This window comes from Mizuhopecten yessoensis, unplaced genomic scaffold, assembly GCF_002113885.1.
Source record: "Mizuhopecten yessoensis strain PY_sf001 unplaced genomic scaffold, ASM211388v2 scaffold267, whole genome shotgun sequence".
Taxonomy (NCBI): domain Eukaryota; kingdom Metazoa; phylum Mollusca; class Bivalvia; order Pectinida; family Pectinidae; genus Mizuhopecten; species Mizuhopecten yessoensis.
In genome coordinates this window covers 74,551-91,410 of record NW_018403461.1, presented here as the reverse complement: position 1 = coordinate 91,410, position 16,860 = coordinate 74,551, and the positions used below count along the sequence as shown (strand labels likewise).

Here is a 16,860-nt window from a genome sequence, read left to right as displayed (position 1 = left end):
GATAATGGCGGTTATCGAACTTGTCCGAGGTTTCATGGTAATTAACCTTGTTGTGAAGTTTGAAGTTAATCCGTTAATAATTACTCGAGATATCGAGCGGACATCGTTTGCCCGCCCGCCCGCTCACGTGATAACATAATACGTCCCCGTCTTCGCCGGGCGTATAAAAACAATAACAGGTGTAACAGGTGAGGCAACAATAACAGGTGTAACTGGTGCGGCAACAATAACAGGTGTAACTGGTGAGGCAACAATAACAGGTGTAACTGGTGAGGTAACAATAACAGGTATAACTGGTGAGGCAACAATAACAGGTATAACTGGTGCGGCAACAATAACAGGTGTAACTGGTGAGGCAACAATAACAAGTGTAACTGGTGAGGTAACAATAACAGGTGTAACTGGTGAGGCAACAATAACTGGTGAGGCAACAATAACAGGTGTAACTGGCCATGGTGAGGCAACAATAACAGGTGTAACTGGAGAGGCAACAATAACAGGTGTAACTGGTGAGGCAACAATAACAGGTGTAACTGGTGAGGCAACAATAACAGGTGTAACTGGCCATGGTGAGGCAACAATAACAGGTGCACAACCTCTGGACAAGTAGTGTGGACAGACAGACAGACAGACAGACAGGGTGATTACTGTAGGGCACCACTTCTCAGGACCCAAATATAATCTGTTTGTAACATAAATGTATATTTACCTTAAAGGCTGTAGCAGCCTATCTGAAGAATGGCCTTGCTTACATATGAACGTCATGTCCCACAGTGTAACCAATGGCAACACTTTCTCTAAGGTGTACTCCACGACCCATTCCATCTTGTCCAAGGCAAACTTCTGTGAAGATATTTTACTATTATTATACCTCATCTACATAACAGTATGTCTTACATTGATGACATGATGGGAATTACAACATTGTTTCCCTTTCACACTCATAGTTCCTTTATTCAGAACCTCTCTAGAAAAATGAGTGAAAGGCACTACACCTAAGTTCCTAGTGACAACAGCAGATGACAAGACTTATGTTCCAGGGAAGAGAGTGTTATACAAGACTTTAGTGCAGTCATTTGGAGCTGGAAATAAGTATAATTACATTATGGAATGGACCAATGACTTTGGAATATAAGATAATAATTATATGTTGGAAGAAACAAATATTTCCTTCTTCTACAAAGCTACAATGGCTTCAACATAGATTATTTTTCTGTATAACAATAAAGTGTCAGAATCACAACTCTGTACTTCTGTCGAGAAGAAAGAGAAAATACTGTTACATTTGTTTTATGGCAAGATTAGCTATGAACTAGAAACACGGATTATAAATAAAACCTGTTAATTTTTGGGTTAACAAGAAATATGTACACTAAATTCCTAAAGACAAGACAAATTTCTTAAGACAAAAAATATGTATATTAAATTCCTAAAGACAAAAAAAAATTCTAAAGACAAAAAATATGTATACTAAATTTCAAAAGACAAGAAAAATTTCTAAAGACAAAAAATATGTATATAAAAAATCTTACAACAAGAAATATGTATACTAAATGTCTTAAGACAAGAAATATGAATACTTTTAAAATTTTTAAAGACAAGAAATATGTATACTAAATTTCTATCAAGATGGGCTGGTTGGCATGAATGATTATATAATTTGGTTGATGATTTTGAAATAGACGCTAGAAAGCGTAGGTTTCATGGTCTATATGTTTATGTCTTGTACTAGTTTTGTATATATACTATTTCTAGTATTGTGAGATACACTGTATATCTTGTGTCAAGTGTACAACTTGTTTTTTTTTTTTTTAAGTCAGCCAATTAAGTAACAGTAACATTTATCAGGTTTCTAATTTTTTAATGCATTAATGTTTACATAACATTAATATAAAAGTAGAGGCCTTGAAATGTAACATTGTCAATTACTGGCAACACACTATTTAATTGAACATCGTCTGTTAATTTGTGGACATTTCATATTATTAATGTATTTAATTTTAAAACTATTATGTAAATGAGGGCCGTATGCAGAAGATAGAAATGGCCAGTTTTCTCCTCAAGTTTGTAAGCTGTGACAAAGTCTTAGAAAGTTGTATCTATTTGTCAATATTGGTAACCATTGTTTTTTTGTAATTGTATTGTTGTCTTGTGATATCATGTGAAAAAATGAATAAAACACTTGAATGATGAAACAAGCCATTTAGATTGATATGCCTCGCCTGTGCCCCGCTTTGACCATCAATGCACATGTCAAACTAACTTAAACACAAAAACTTAATGTTGATGGAGATGCTGACAAATTAAAGTCAATGGACCATGAAAGGTAAGCCGCATCCAGCATCTGATGCATGGGTTGAGATTTACTACCTAAGATGCATGTATGGTCCAAGTTTGGTTGGTGTAGCACTTATACTTTCAGTGAAACTAACTTAAACACAAACACTTAATGTTGACGCCACTGTCGCCGGAAAAGCAACACCTAAGTCTCGCTTCCACTTTGTGGTGGGGAAACAAAAATGAATAAAACATTTGAATGATTAAAAAACAGTAGTCGTATGTTCACATTAACTATCTTGTTTTCACCTGAAGTTCAGCTATCTGTGGTCTGCTCCAGCTTTTTATGGCAGATGGACATTTATCCTTGGAGGTCAGAAACTCAGTGATAACCTATAACACAACATGACACATCATACCCATACAGGCTTTGGAGGTTTGGACCTGGAGACATTTTTCCAATACAAACAAGGGGTTTGTTTGTAGTTGTATTGTGAAAATGCACTTGTAAAGTGGCCAAGCCGACTTCTCTGTATGCTAGGTGAGCAGGTCGACTCGGCCGAGGTCAAGCCGCTATACGGACGTATTTCGCGTACTGTTGGTCTGATAGTAGATTACACTCGCCGTTGCAGGCTAACCTTATCATTAGCATTCATATTATATTATCATCTTACTACAGTTGTATCCTTAAAAGGTAAATCCACACAAATAAATCTTTTAAAGTGAATTTAAAAACAGAACATACCTTCAAGCAAAATTTGTTTGACAGTAAAGACAACCTACTGGAATCTGAGGGAAGTCTGGCAGGGCCAACGCCTTCTTTCTGACTAGGGATTCAATGGGGTCCACACATTCACCATCAGACATCTGGCGCCATTTGTGGAACCTACAAAACAAGTTTCAGTTCCATCATCACTGGTTTACAGTAGCAGATTATAGCAAGTTATCTAACAATAACCCAGACGGCCTGTTTTGCTCACCTGGATATTTAATCATGGCAAAAAAATATCATTAAAAGTAATATTACAAATAAGTAATATTACTTATTATTATGGTTACAAATAAGTTCACAGGGTTAGGGCCTGTCCCTAGTGTCAAGCCATGAAGCATATGTGTATCAAGATCTTCATGCTCAGCAATTGTTTACATTGTTATAAGGTTGGGATCTCCATCGTTTCCATACTACGTTCCTGGGAATAAGTCCCTAAGTGTGGGACAGATCCCAAGACAATTCTCGTAGCCTGACTTTGTCTCTTTATACCCAGCAATTGTATATATGGTTTTACACACAACGAATAACAAACAATGCAAGATAAATTCACAGAATGTATTAAAAAGTCTGCAGAAAGGACTGCCTATCACCTGTAGCAGTACTTCCCCTGGACCTGATGGAGAAAAGCTGATAAGCTATTGACCCCATAGTGCTTAGAGCAGAGTTCTGGAAAGCTTAGGCCAACAACCTATATCGAACATGACTTGGACGACAGTGACTGACCTGAAACTCATGGAAAAACATAGCCTGGTCCCTAAATTTTCCGAAAGTTGAAAAGAGTTGGGAGTCGCATCACTTGGGCCTAGATTTCAATTTGTCTTACCCTGGGCCATATAGAGTTGATGTATACAGTCCAGCTAACCCTAGGTTCTGGAGTTGGATTGACCAATTATGGGTATTTAGTAGCAGACTGACAACATAAATAATTCATGTTACATGTTATTACATTGTGCCAGTTTACTGCCATAGCCCCGAAGGAGTATGTGATGCATTGGTTTGATAAGGAAATAAACCTTCCCCAACACCAGCAAGGAATTGGTAACTTACGCAGTTGACAATGACTCTAAATATACACATAACAGCATAAGACAACGATAAAAAACATAGAATGGTTGGTTGGGTGTATAGGGTTTAACGTCCTATTAACAGCTAAGGTCATTTAAAGGTCATTCAATGTCATTCCTTGTCTGAAGGAAACATTCCTTGTTTGGTGGAAGTTCCCTGTTTTGAGGAAGTTCCCCGTTTTGAGGAAGTTTCCTGATTTGAGGAAGTTCTTTGTTAGGGAGAAGTTTTTTGTTTGGAGGAAGATCCTTGTTTGAAAGAAGTTCCATGTTTGAAGGAAGGTTCTTTAAAACTTTAGATCAACTAGTAATACTAGAAATAATCTAGTGCAGCTACTGAATGCGACGGTGTAATAACTAAATACCACCCCAAACATTATTTAATAACAAAATATCATCCCAAACATTATGTAATAACAAATACCACCCCAAAATGTTGTGTCTTAACAAAATACCACTTTAAAGTTTGTGTGATAACGAAATACCATCCCTAAATTTGAAACCTCAAACAGTTATGGGAGATTTATGGGAGATTTATAGAAGTTATGGAAGAAGTAACTAGTAGTTCATCTATCAGATTTTCAACCCTGTAACACATCCTTACATTACCTATCCAGAATGGAATAGCCCTGTAACGTTGTCAGCAGTTTTGTGGCTTTATCTACACCAACACCTGGAACTCCTTTCGGTAAATAGTCACAGCCAAGGAGTAGTGCAATCGCAACCATCTTCTGTCTGTCCAGTCCTAGACGACTTTCAATACTGCTCATAGAGTAACTCTCCACGTGTGGGTCCTACAAGATCAAACATGCATGTTATAACAGAAAAGTCTGTACAACAGGAATGCCTACTTAATTGCCCTGTGGTTCACCTATAAATAGCAAGTGGCACTGACCTTGACCTTAAGACCCTAAAATACAAACTTATCCCAGGTATTCTCAAACTTGACCTTTGTATAAACTTTGAAGAACTGTAAAGAAATAACTCGCTTGAGTCATTACAACGACTTGCAATGAGATGAGTCGGAGTAGACATAGGTAACAAATATAAGCTTTTGTAAAGAATAAAAGTAACAATATTTGAGACAACAAAACGCCAAGAGAGCCTGTATCACTCACCTAAATATTTAAGCACTTGTGGCAAAATATTCTTAAAATTAAAAGTAACATTGCAAAGATTCCCCTATTTTGAGCTCAGCATCCAAAAAACCACCATCCTTTGTTTTAAATCACATTCCCTGGTTCCTTAGAATGGGTTTTAATGACTTTCTTTGAAATATAACCAAATACATTTGTATTCAAGAGCTGTAGGCTTTTGAAGAGTTAAAAATCAAAATAACCCTATTTAGGCCACGCACCCAGGGGAGCTTTATTCTTTCTTTACACAACCACTGATTTTCAGGTACGCTATGCTTCATGATCCAAATTTATCTTACGTAAGATAGCAATTCACCTTCATACTTTAAATGTATACATAAGATGGTACTTCACCTTAATACCTAATGTAAGATGGCAGTCCACCATCAAACCTTATATAAGACTGCACTTCATGTTCATACCTTATGTAATTGATTGATTGATTGGTTTTACGTCCGCGTCACCACCGAGTAGTTCGGTTATCCAGACAAAGAAAAGGCAGGAAAATGAGTAGAAGGGATAAACTATGCAGTGAAGGAATAGAAATCCTTATGTAAGATGGTACATCACCTTTATACCTCATCAAGATGGTACGTCACCTTTATACCTCATCAAGATGGTACGTCACCTTTATACCTCATCAAGATGGTACGTCACCTTTATACCTCATCAAGATGGTACGTCACCTTTATACCTCATCAAGATGGTACGTCACCTTTATACCTCATCAAGATGGTACGTCACCTTTATACCTCATCAAGATGGTACGTCACCTTTATACCTCATCAAGATGGTACGTCACCTTTATACCTCATCAAGATGGTACGTCACCTTTATACCTCATCAAGATGGTACGTCACCTTTATACCTCATCAAGATGGTACGTCACCTTTATACCTCATCAAGATGGTACGTCACCTTTATACCTCATCAAGATGGTACGTCACCTTTATACCTCATCAAGATGGTACGTCACCTTTATACCTCATCAAGATGGTACGTCACCTTTATACCTCATCAAGATGGTACGTCACCTTTATACCTCATCAAGATGGTACGTCACCTTTATACCTCATCAAGATGGTACGTCACCTTTATACCTCATCAAGATGGTACGTCACCTTTATACCTCATCAAGATGGTACGTCACCTTTATACCTCATCAAGATGGTACGTCACCTTTATACCTCATCAAGATGGTACGTCACCTTTATACCTCATCAAGATGGTACGTCACCTTTATACCTCATCAAGATGGTACGTCACCTTTATACCTCATCAAGATGGTACGTCACCTTTATACCTCATCAAGATGGTACGTCACCTTTATACCTCATCAAGATGGTACGTCACCTTTATACCTCATCAAGATGGTACGTCACCTTTATACCTCATCAAGATGGTACGTCACCTTTATACCTCATCAAGATGGTACGTCACCTTTATACCTCATCAAGATGGTACGTCACCTTTATACCTCATCAAGATGGTACGTCACCTTTATACCTCATCAAGATGGTACGTCACCTTTATACCTCATCAAGATGGTACGTCACCTTTATACCTCATCAAGATGGTACGTCACCTTTATACCTCATCAAGATGGTACGTCACCTTTATACCTCATCAAGATGGTACGTCACCTTTATACCTCATCAAGATGGTACGTCACCTTTATACCTCATCAAGATGGTACGTCACCTTTATACCTCATCAAGATGGTACGTCACCTTTATACCTCATCAAGATGGTACGTCACCTTTATACCTCATCAAGATGGTACGTCACCTTTATACCTCATCAAGATGGTACGTCACCTTTATACCTCATCAAGATGGTACGTCACCTTTATACCTCATCAAGATGGTACGTCACCTTTATACCTCATCAAGATGGTACGTCACCTTTATACCTCATCAAGATGGTACGTCACCTTTATACCTCATCAAGATGGTACGTCACCTTTATACCTCATCAAGATGGTACGTCACCTTTATACCTCATCAAGATGGTACGTCACCTTTATACCTCATCAAGATGGTACGTCACCTTTATACCTCATCAAGATGGTACGTCACCTTTATACCTCATCAAGATGGTACGTCACCTTTATACCTCATCAAGATGGTACGTCACCTTTATACCTCATCAAGATGGTACGTCACCTTTATACCTCATCAAGATGGTACGTCACCTTTATACCTCATCAAGATGGTACGTCACCTTTATACCTCATCAAGATGGTACGTCACCTTTATACCTCATCAAGATGGTACGTCACCTTTATACCTCATCAAGATGGTACGTCACCTTTATACCTCATCAAGATGGTACGTCACCTTTATACCTCATCAAGATGGTACGTCACCTTTATACCTCATCAAGATGGTACGTCACCTTTATACCTCATCAAGATGGTACGTCACCTTTATACCTCATCAAGATGGTACGTCACCTTTATACCTCATCAAGATGGTACGTCACCTTTATACCTCATCAAGATGGTACGTCACCTTTATACCTCATCAAGATGGTACGTCACCTTTATACCTCATCAAGATGGTACGTCACCTTTATACCTCATCAAGATGGTACGTCACCTTTATACCTCATCAAGATGGTACGTCACCTTTATACCTCATCAAGATGGTACGTCACCTTTATACCTCATCAAGATGGTACGTCACCTTTATACCTCATCAAGATGGTACGTCACCTTTATACCTCATCAAGATGGTACGTCACCTTTATACCTCATCAAGATGGTACGTCACCTTTATACCTCATCAAGATGGTACGTCACCTTTATACCTCATCAAGATGGTACGTCACCTTTATACCTCATCAAGATGGTACGTCACCTTTATACCTCATCAAGATGGTACGTCACCTTTATACCTCATCAAGATGGTACGTCACCTTTATACCTCATCAAGATGGTACGTCACCTTTATACCTCATCAATATGGTAGGTCACCTTTATACCTCAAGATGGTAGGTCACCTTTATACCTCATCAAGATGGTACGTCACCTTTATACCTCATCAAGATGGTACGTCACCTTTATACCTCATCAAGATGGTACGTCACCTTTATACCTCATCAAGATGGTACGTCACCTTTATACCTCATCAAGATGGTACGTCACCTTTATACCTCATCAAGATGGTACGTCACCTTTATACCTCATCAAGATGGTAGGTCACCTTTATACCTCATCAAGATGGTAGGTCACCTTTATACCTCATCAAGATGGTAGGTCACCTTTATACCTCATCAAGATGGTAGGTCACCTTTATACCTCATCAAGATGGTAGGTCACCTTTATACCTCATCAAGATGGTAGGTCACCTTTATACCTCATCAAGATGGTAGGTCACCTTTATACCTCATCAAGATGGTAGGTCACCTTTATACCTCATCAAGATGGTAGGTCACCTTTATACCTCATCAAGATGGTAGGTCACCTTTATACCTCATCAAGATGGTAGGTCACCTTTATACCTCATCAAGATGGTAGGTCACCTTTATACCTCATCAAGATGGTACGTCACCTTTATACCTCATCAAGATGGTACGTCACCTTAATACCTCATCAAGATGGTACGTCACCTTTATACCTCATCAAGATGGTAGGTCACCTTTATACCTCATCAACATCAATTTAAACATGAAGATGTACCTTGGTGTTCATAGTGAAGTTCCTATAAACTGTCCGGGCTCCATACAGGAAGGCATCACCATCGTTTGTCAGACAGCCATCGACAAGCTTCAGGTATCATGAAAAAATATTGCATAAAACCAATAAATAACATTGTTCACAATTATTGTGAAGAGTTAATGAAAAACAAAAGATACCATGGGCATCTTTGCGTCCATGATTGTACTATCTTCATATGATTTTTGTTCTATTCTGTGTAAAAAGGGGATCTGCTTAGTACCCGATACTTTCTTGGAAATAGTGATAACAAACTGTCATTTTGTTTTTCTGATTAGCAAAACATGCACAAATTCGGACCTATAAAAATAAACATACATGTACGAAATTCAATGGTGATCTGTCCAGTAATTCTTGAAAACCAATGATAACAAAATTGTACATTTCAAATTCGCTGTTTTTCCAATCAGTCTCCAAATGAAACATAACAGACTATTGGGAACCTACATGTGAAGTTTGAGAAATACCACATTAGACCTTTCTGAGAAAAAGTGCTAATAAACTCTCATTATCAAAATTCAAAAATGGCTGCCAGTCGACACCTTTTATTTGAAATTTAAGGATCCCTGTACCACTGCAAAAAAAAAAACTACTGCCCAAAACTGTAACTAAATATTGGAAAATATTATTTCTGGCATGACTATGACCTTGATAAATAATTTCTGAAAAGATAGCTATACCTTGCGAGACTTTAATGAGAAATAATTGATATGAAATAAACAAAATATAAATCAACAACAGTCATGTTCTGAGAGTAAAAATTCAACGGGGCAAGATCGGGATTTGAACCTTGGACTTCAGATTGTTATACGTCCATCACTCTAATTACCCATTAAGTGACCTGTAGCCAAACTCTGCTACAGTTCAAATAGATATTAAGGGGAGGTTACTGTATATAGCAGAACCACAGTGCAGTGGGACAGGGATCCTTGAGAAAGGTCCCTCCATCCAGTACTTTCTGAGAAATAGCACTAACAGACTTTAACTCTCAAAATTCAAGATGGCTACCTATCAGCCATTTTGGTTTTCAAATCAGTTCCAAAATTCAATATGTGTAACTAGGGACCATATATGGATGACCTTCATGTAAAGTTTGAGTTCCCTCCAGCACTTTCTAAGAAATAGCAATAACAATAATTAAGGACTGACAACCAAACAACTGACGAGTTTGGTCTGATCATGGGTGATTTGAACAGCCCAACATTTGATGATGGTGGGCTAAAAAGACAACAGTTAAACATAATCAACATCATAAAACTAGACAGCCACCAGGGGCAGCATCCGCCGCATTATCCCCTCTCATAAAAAACTTGATCAATATTTGTTATTGATACATCAATGACAATCCAATTTTTATCAACAGTTACCATTTGCTAAAATAAAGTTTTCACTTTCTTAAGAGTGACCTTTACCTTTGAGGAACCATAACCAGAATAGGGTTCTTGTCTAAAGGGTAACCCACACACAAAGTTTGAAATTTGTAGAGTCATTACAGAGACATCGACGGACCATGCACAAAAACGACATGGTTGTCCTTTTCGCCTTGATCGTAAGCTTAGTGTGGTTAAAAGTTCAGAATTTAGCATCCAAACAAAAAATTAGAGACATCCTGTGTGATTGCTTTATCCAACCAAATTCCTTAAATACAAAACAAAATATGGCATCACAAGTGATACAAAGCCCTCGCATTCACACATTGTGTGACATGTGTTTTGTTATGACAAACACTTGTATTGAGTTTCATGGAATTCCAATGAGAAATGAGGTCATTAGAGCAATGACAATTTTTTTTCTAAAAATAGTAACAGTGACCTTGATTTTCAACGTAGAAACCCGCAACAATTTTTTTTTCACAATATAGCCATAACAAACACTCGCATCAAGTGTGCTGAAATTCTGTTGAGAAATGAAGTCGCTGGAGCAATGACAAAGTTTTAGAAAAAAACCAGTAAGTGACCTTGACCTTCAACGTAGCTACTGAAATAAAAACTTGTTCAAAGCATTGCTATACCAAACAAAAACATGTACCAAGATTCATGATATTCCGTTGAGAAATGACGTCGCTAGAGCGAGGGGATAATAAGCAGATATAAGCAGATAGGATACTTTTGTGTTGCTAAAGACTGATCATACCCCAGCGGCATCCAAGGCAGCACACAAGGCCTCGGCTTCCCCATAGCTGTGGAGGTACGGAACACCAAGGCAGTCCAGCATCCTACAACACTGAAAAATACACAGCAGTCAACAAGCGGGGATTCACTCTATTTGGTTAAAGGTTTGGGATCCAGACCATTTCCAAGCTATGACCTAATTTCCCTATCAGAACTCAGGTGGGAACAACTCTGGGGGATTCTGGTAGCATGAATGTATCCTCTAGTTGCTCTGAGTATACTGTATAACACAAAATGTTTGTGGGTACTTGGAGTTTCCTTTGTGGTTTGAAGCATCTAAGATCGTAGACAGTAGACACGTATATCATTCAAACTCGTATTTATTTTTGAGGTTTAATAGCTACCACGAAAACCACGAATGTTTATACACAACCAACAGTTCATGTTAAACAGTACAGATATAGGGTGGGATCTCAACAATTTCCACAGGCATAAATTCTTCCATTGAGCCCTGCCCCTCTGCTACAAGGGTAGCCACTCCCCCTTCATCTGTTTATACAAAATTAAATTCCCTTTGCTCAAAGATGGTTAAAACCCCTCCTTTCTGACATGCAGAAGAAGGAATTAAAAGATTTACCTCTTTTTCCTCTATTGAGTATTGGGCCCCACACCCTCTATTTCTAAAAAAAAGTCTGATGTTCTAGATCAAATTTGGTTTAATTTCTGCTTTGGTATGGAAGGAACGGATTTAAAGATGTATCTTTATTTCCCCATTCGACCCCAGCCCTCTGTCCCCAGGGGGCCATATACCATCTGTTAATAGAACAAGAGGTCCAATGGATCAGCATCGCTCACCTGGTATTAATCTCAAACAAGTAACCATAAAAGTGGACAAAAACAAAGCTACATGCAAAATATCAATATGACTATAAATCATTCAAATGAACCTGTAAAAAGATTTAAACACATTTGACCCTTGTGACTTTGAAAGTCGAACAAGGTCATTATGTTGAACAAAATATATAGCCCTTCATCTCAGCATGCAACTTGCCAAATATAACCACCCAAGACCCTATTGAGATTAGGTTATTCAGAAGAAGTTGTTTAAAGGTTTATACATATTTGACCCCTGTGACCTTGAATATAGGTCAGGGTAATTCATTTTAACAAACTTGGTAGCGCTTCATCCAAGCATGCTACTGGCCAGGTATCAACATGCTGGGCCTTAGAAGACGTTATTTAAAGATTTTAAACATATTTGACCCCTGTGACCTTGAATATAAGTCAAGGTCATTCATTTAAACAAACTTTGTATCCTTCATCCAAGGATGCTACTGGTCAGGTATCAACATTCTTGGCCTTATTGTTATTTTAAAGATGTCATTTAAAAAGATTTTTAAACATATTTGACCCCTGTAACCTTGAATAAAGGTCAAGGTCATTTATTTGAACAATCTTGGTAGCCTTTTATGCCAGCATGTACATTGTATCTGGCCAAATATCATGATCATCCTGGGTTTTTTTGGTTCTTTTGGTTATTCAACAGAAGTTGTTTGAAAGTTTTTTTAAGATAATTGACCTATGTGACCTTGAATATAAGTCAATGTCATTCATTGAACAAACTTTGTAGCCCTTCATCCCCGCTTGTTATTTGCCAAATATCATCATGCGCAAATTTCTGGTTATTCAGAAATTGTTAAAAGATTTTAACATTTGACCCATGTGAACATGAAAATTGGTGAAGGTCACTCATTTGAACAAACTTGAAATTTGGTAGCCCTTCATCTGAGGATGCTAATGGCCAAATATTATCACCCTCTGCCTCCTGGTTATTCAGAAGAATTTGTTTTAAGTAAAAAGTTTACGCTGAATGGGCGCTGCACCATGGCATAAGCTCACTTGGCCCTTTGGGCCATGTGAGCTAACAAAATTGAAACAGGAGCTTGATTTTATCACCACTAAACTTAACGTAATGGATTTTACCTCTCGGAGACAAGCATTGAAGTTACGTCTGCTGCCTTTACCTCCACTTCCTCTAGGACCTTGACCTTTAAAACCTTGAGGTTTGCTATGAAATCTGGCCTCCTGACGTTTGCACATTATATCCTTTTTTAAATCTGGTGCTTCTCCTTCCACCACAAACACAAGATGCACACCAAGCTGCAGCAGATGAAGGATTCGGAAAAAAAGGTTCCTGAAATGGATTAATGGCATCCTTTAGAGCAGAGTTTACATTGTTATAAGTGATGGCCACACTATTCACCAAACATTCTAATGTGAATAAACAGAACTCTGGATGTTTCTGCCTTAACTTTATGTGAATACTTGGTTTAAAACTATGAAACTTGTATTAATTGTCATGGTTTTTAGTAAGAGAATGTTTAGGAATCAGCTTTAACTCTTGTGAATTGAAAAGATTGATCTATTTGACATGTTATAAGATTCTCTAGATTTTAAGTAAAATGTTTGAGTTTTTTTAAATTGCTAAATGTTAAGGGTCAACTAAAGAGCATTTGCATCATATTCCCTACGTGATACAAATGTTAAGTCCTGATGTCATGATCTCTACGTGATACTAGCGGAAAACTGGCGACCACTGGTGTGAATCCTGGACACTAATGCCCACCTGGGAAAAGGTTTAGAGACCTTGTATAAAGACCTTGTATAAAGCACACATGTTCACTCATGCTTACCTGAGAAAAGGTTTAGAGACAATCCCTTGCATCTGCTTAACACATTGTGTCTCACACACCCATATACTGAGATCCACAGCCAAAACCTGACCCTTGAGTTCTGATAATTCCTGATGTTGCTGAACAGGACCCAAAATCTGCCACAAGTTTAGTACACCCATTTTTAAATGAGAATCAACCTGTTTAAGAAAAAGAAAAACTGTCATAATTCCAAAATTTTTCAATTCTTCAATAACTGAAAAATGAAAAAACAGCCTCAGAGATAATTCTGGAGGGGGCCATGGGGCATTGGCCCCTCAAAACTGAAATTGACCCCTCCATGTTCCAACTTTCTTTTAATTTTACATAGAATGGCACCTATTAATTTTAATAGTGACTAAAATTTGCTGAAATGGCTCACTGCTCTCAAATTCCAGGATTTTCCCTGATAACAGCTCAGTATCAATTGGTGCATGACACATAAATCACACACGAGGTGTATCCACACTGTTGCGAAACCAAGGGCTGCAAATACTTACTTTTTCAAATAAAGAGAATCACACAGCAGTGATTAGTTTGTTTGTGTTTTACGTCCTATTAACAGCTATGGTCATTGAAGGACGTGCCAGGTTTTGATGGTGGAGGAAAGCTGGAGTTCCCGAAGAAAAACTACCAACCAACCGCCAGTACCTGGTGACTGCCCCACGTCGGTCTCGAACCTGTGACCCAGTGGTGGATGGCTAGTGGTAGCAGAATGTCAGACGTCTTAATCACTTGGCCACTGGAACTGCAGCCCCTGTAATTAAAGTGTACAATGTAACCTATCTAGTCATCACCTAATACATGCTGGGCTATATATGTCATTTATAGGGAGTAAGCTTACAATATCATATTGTACCGACATCTTAAATGAACGGAGCCCCTACATACCGGTACCAGTTTTGCTCAAGATTATAGCTACTGTGCATGCTCCATTGGTAAATTAAGACACATCAATGGGAAGGAGACATGAACCAAGTTATAGTTTAGTATCATGGTAGTTTACATACGATTTTATTGTTTTGTGATAGAATGACTGCTTGCATGTCAGTGTTTGAAAAAAAAAATTCTGGTGTGATAAATCAAGGTATGTTTCAAAATGTTCAAAAAGTTGACATTATGCCTTAGTGTCACAGTTTCTACACATGTACCTATGTAGTAGGACGAGGAATAGTGATAAAGATATGTAGTGCCGTCGCTGGGGCTCAAACCAGCGACCCTTGGCTTTCCAGCCCGATGCTCTACAACTGAGCTAAAGGGAAATTCCTTAAAGCCGATGCTTGTAATTATAATCAATGCACATTTTTTACACTATTCTCCCCTTTTTTCAAACACCAACCCAGGTTCTTTGACTCCCTGCCAAGGGTTCTCCTACCTTGAACGGGGATGGTCAACAACACCAGTTTGTAGCAGGACGAGGAATAGTGATAAAGATAGTGCTGTCGCTGGGGCTTGTACCCACGACCCTTAGCTCTCCAGCCCGATACTCTATACCACTGAGCTAAAGGGAAATTCCCTACAGTTGACGCTTGTAAGACAACCTAATCAATGCAAATCTTTTACACCTATATTATGCAAAGTGCCCTAAATATTCTAATCAATTAAATGAGACTGTTATTTTGCAAGTAAAAACATTTGTCATGTTATATGCCTATTCTCTTTATTTCACAATTAGCTCATTTTGATGCTGTGGGCAAAATTGTCCTGATTTATTGTGTCTGTTCTTTTTTCTTCTCTAGTGTACAAGCAAGGGCTCCATCAATGTATTGATGATTATATGCCTTTGGGAACCTGTGCAGAGATGTGAAAAAAGGGATTAATCATGTTTAATCATGATACATATTCGGGACGCACTAGGCCTATATATATATATGTGTCAAACATTGTTTTTTTTATTTATTAAATGTACAAGAGAAATGTTTATAAAGAACAACAAAAAAAAATTGCATGAGCTTGACCATACAATTTTCCACTTAGGTAATTATTAATCATCACTACTCATCAAAACATATGAGATCAACATTAGTGATTTACAAATACTATTTCAAGTCATTTAATGATATATGGTAAGTTTGTTAAATTCTTAGTATCTAGTATTATAGTTTGGTAATGAAGAGGAATTGTTATTTCTCCCACCCTCCACAGGTGTCTCACGTTTTAGCCGGGAAAAATCAGCTTATCACTCCCTAGGGGGGGATAGCCTTGTGCCGATTAGCATGTGTTCGATTGCGACGTCATTAAAATGCGTCATCGGTAATTGTGACATCATCAAAAGTGAATGACGATATGCATACCCCACATGTGTTTTTGTTTACAAACATGGCAGACTACTGTGGGTGGAGCTGTGACTGAAATAATAGGATGGGAGAAAAATAATCATCCCCTACCTTGAGTGTGTACGTAACAGGGAAATCTTGGGGTGATTTTTTTTGGTTGTCTAACTCTAGGCATGCAGAGCCTCGGGTTAGACAACCAAAAAACATCACCCCTCGGGTTGGAGATTTCTCTGTCACACCCTCAAGGTGGGGGAAGATTCTATTAATCTTTCTGGAGAGACAGAACTTGCTAATGCAAGCTCCCTCCTATTTCATTACTACAGTATGATTATAGACAAAAGTACATGCATGCATAAACCACAGGCGCTTGTATCTGGTATATAATACCTGAGCTAAAATCCAAAATCCACTACTTACATTTAGCTCGGGTATTAAAATACCAGATACAAGCGACTGTGCATAAACTTACACGCTATATACAGTGTAACGTATCTAACACGACAAAACTGTCCAATCTAAATTATGAAAACATAGTAATAGGGCCCTACCCCCATAGTATGGTAACCACGGACACTTCACTCAAAATCAAGTAGACGTGGTTCTTGTGTACTTGTTGTGGAAGAATTAGTTATAGGCCTACATCCGAATATCGCGCCAATATTTCCGCGAAGCCCTGCCATTCTCGTTTGTATGATATAACTATCGATGTGTTCAAAAATGATTTTATATCAATTCCATTGTTAATTTAATTGTATTAAAACTATGTGATCTGCACGAGTGGAATTACAATTTAATTTT

At 38.1% G+C, this 16,860-nt stretch overlaps 1 protein-coding gene across 2 annotated transcripts in view; it reads right to left on the bottom strand.

Moving 5' to 3' along the window:
• Window positions 1-16,710, bottom strand: part of LOC110445853 (flap endonuclease GEN homolog 1-like) — a 25,851-nt gene extending 9,141 nt beyond the window's left edge. Inside the window, exons 1-10 of one of the 2 annotated variants that reach the window (XM_021490681.1) lie at window positions 16,611-16,710; window positions 14,287-14,543; window positions 13,769-13,947; window positions 13,059-13,269; window positions 11,098-11,187; window positions 8,929-9,015; window positions 4,720-4,904; window positions 3,061-3,163; window positions 2,587-2,670; window positions 710-843 (exon numbers count right to left, since the gene is read on the bottom strand). In XM_021490681.1, coding sequence (XP_021346356.1) covers window positions 710-843; window positions 2,587-2,670; window positions 3,061-3,163; window positions 4,720-4,904; window positions 8,929-9,015; window positions 11,098-11,187; window positions 13,059-13,269; window positions 13,769-13,929 — 1,055 coding nt within the window. In that variant the 5' untranslated portion in view covers window positions 13,930-13,947; window positions 14,287-14,543; window positions 16,611-16,710. The remainder of the gene's footprint in view (window positions 1-709; window positions 844-2,586; window positions 2,671-3,060; window positions 3,164-4,719; window positions 4,905-8,928; window positions 9,016-11,097; window positions 11,188-13,058; window positions 13,270-13,768; window positions 13,948-14,286; window positions 14,544-16,610) is intronic. The other variant, XM_021490688.1, reaches the window with a different exon arrangement.
• Window positions 16,711-16,860: the final 150 nt, after the last annotated feature.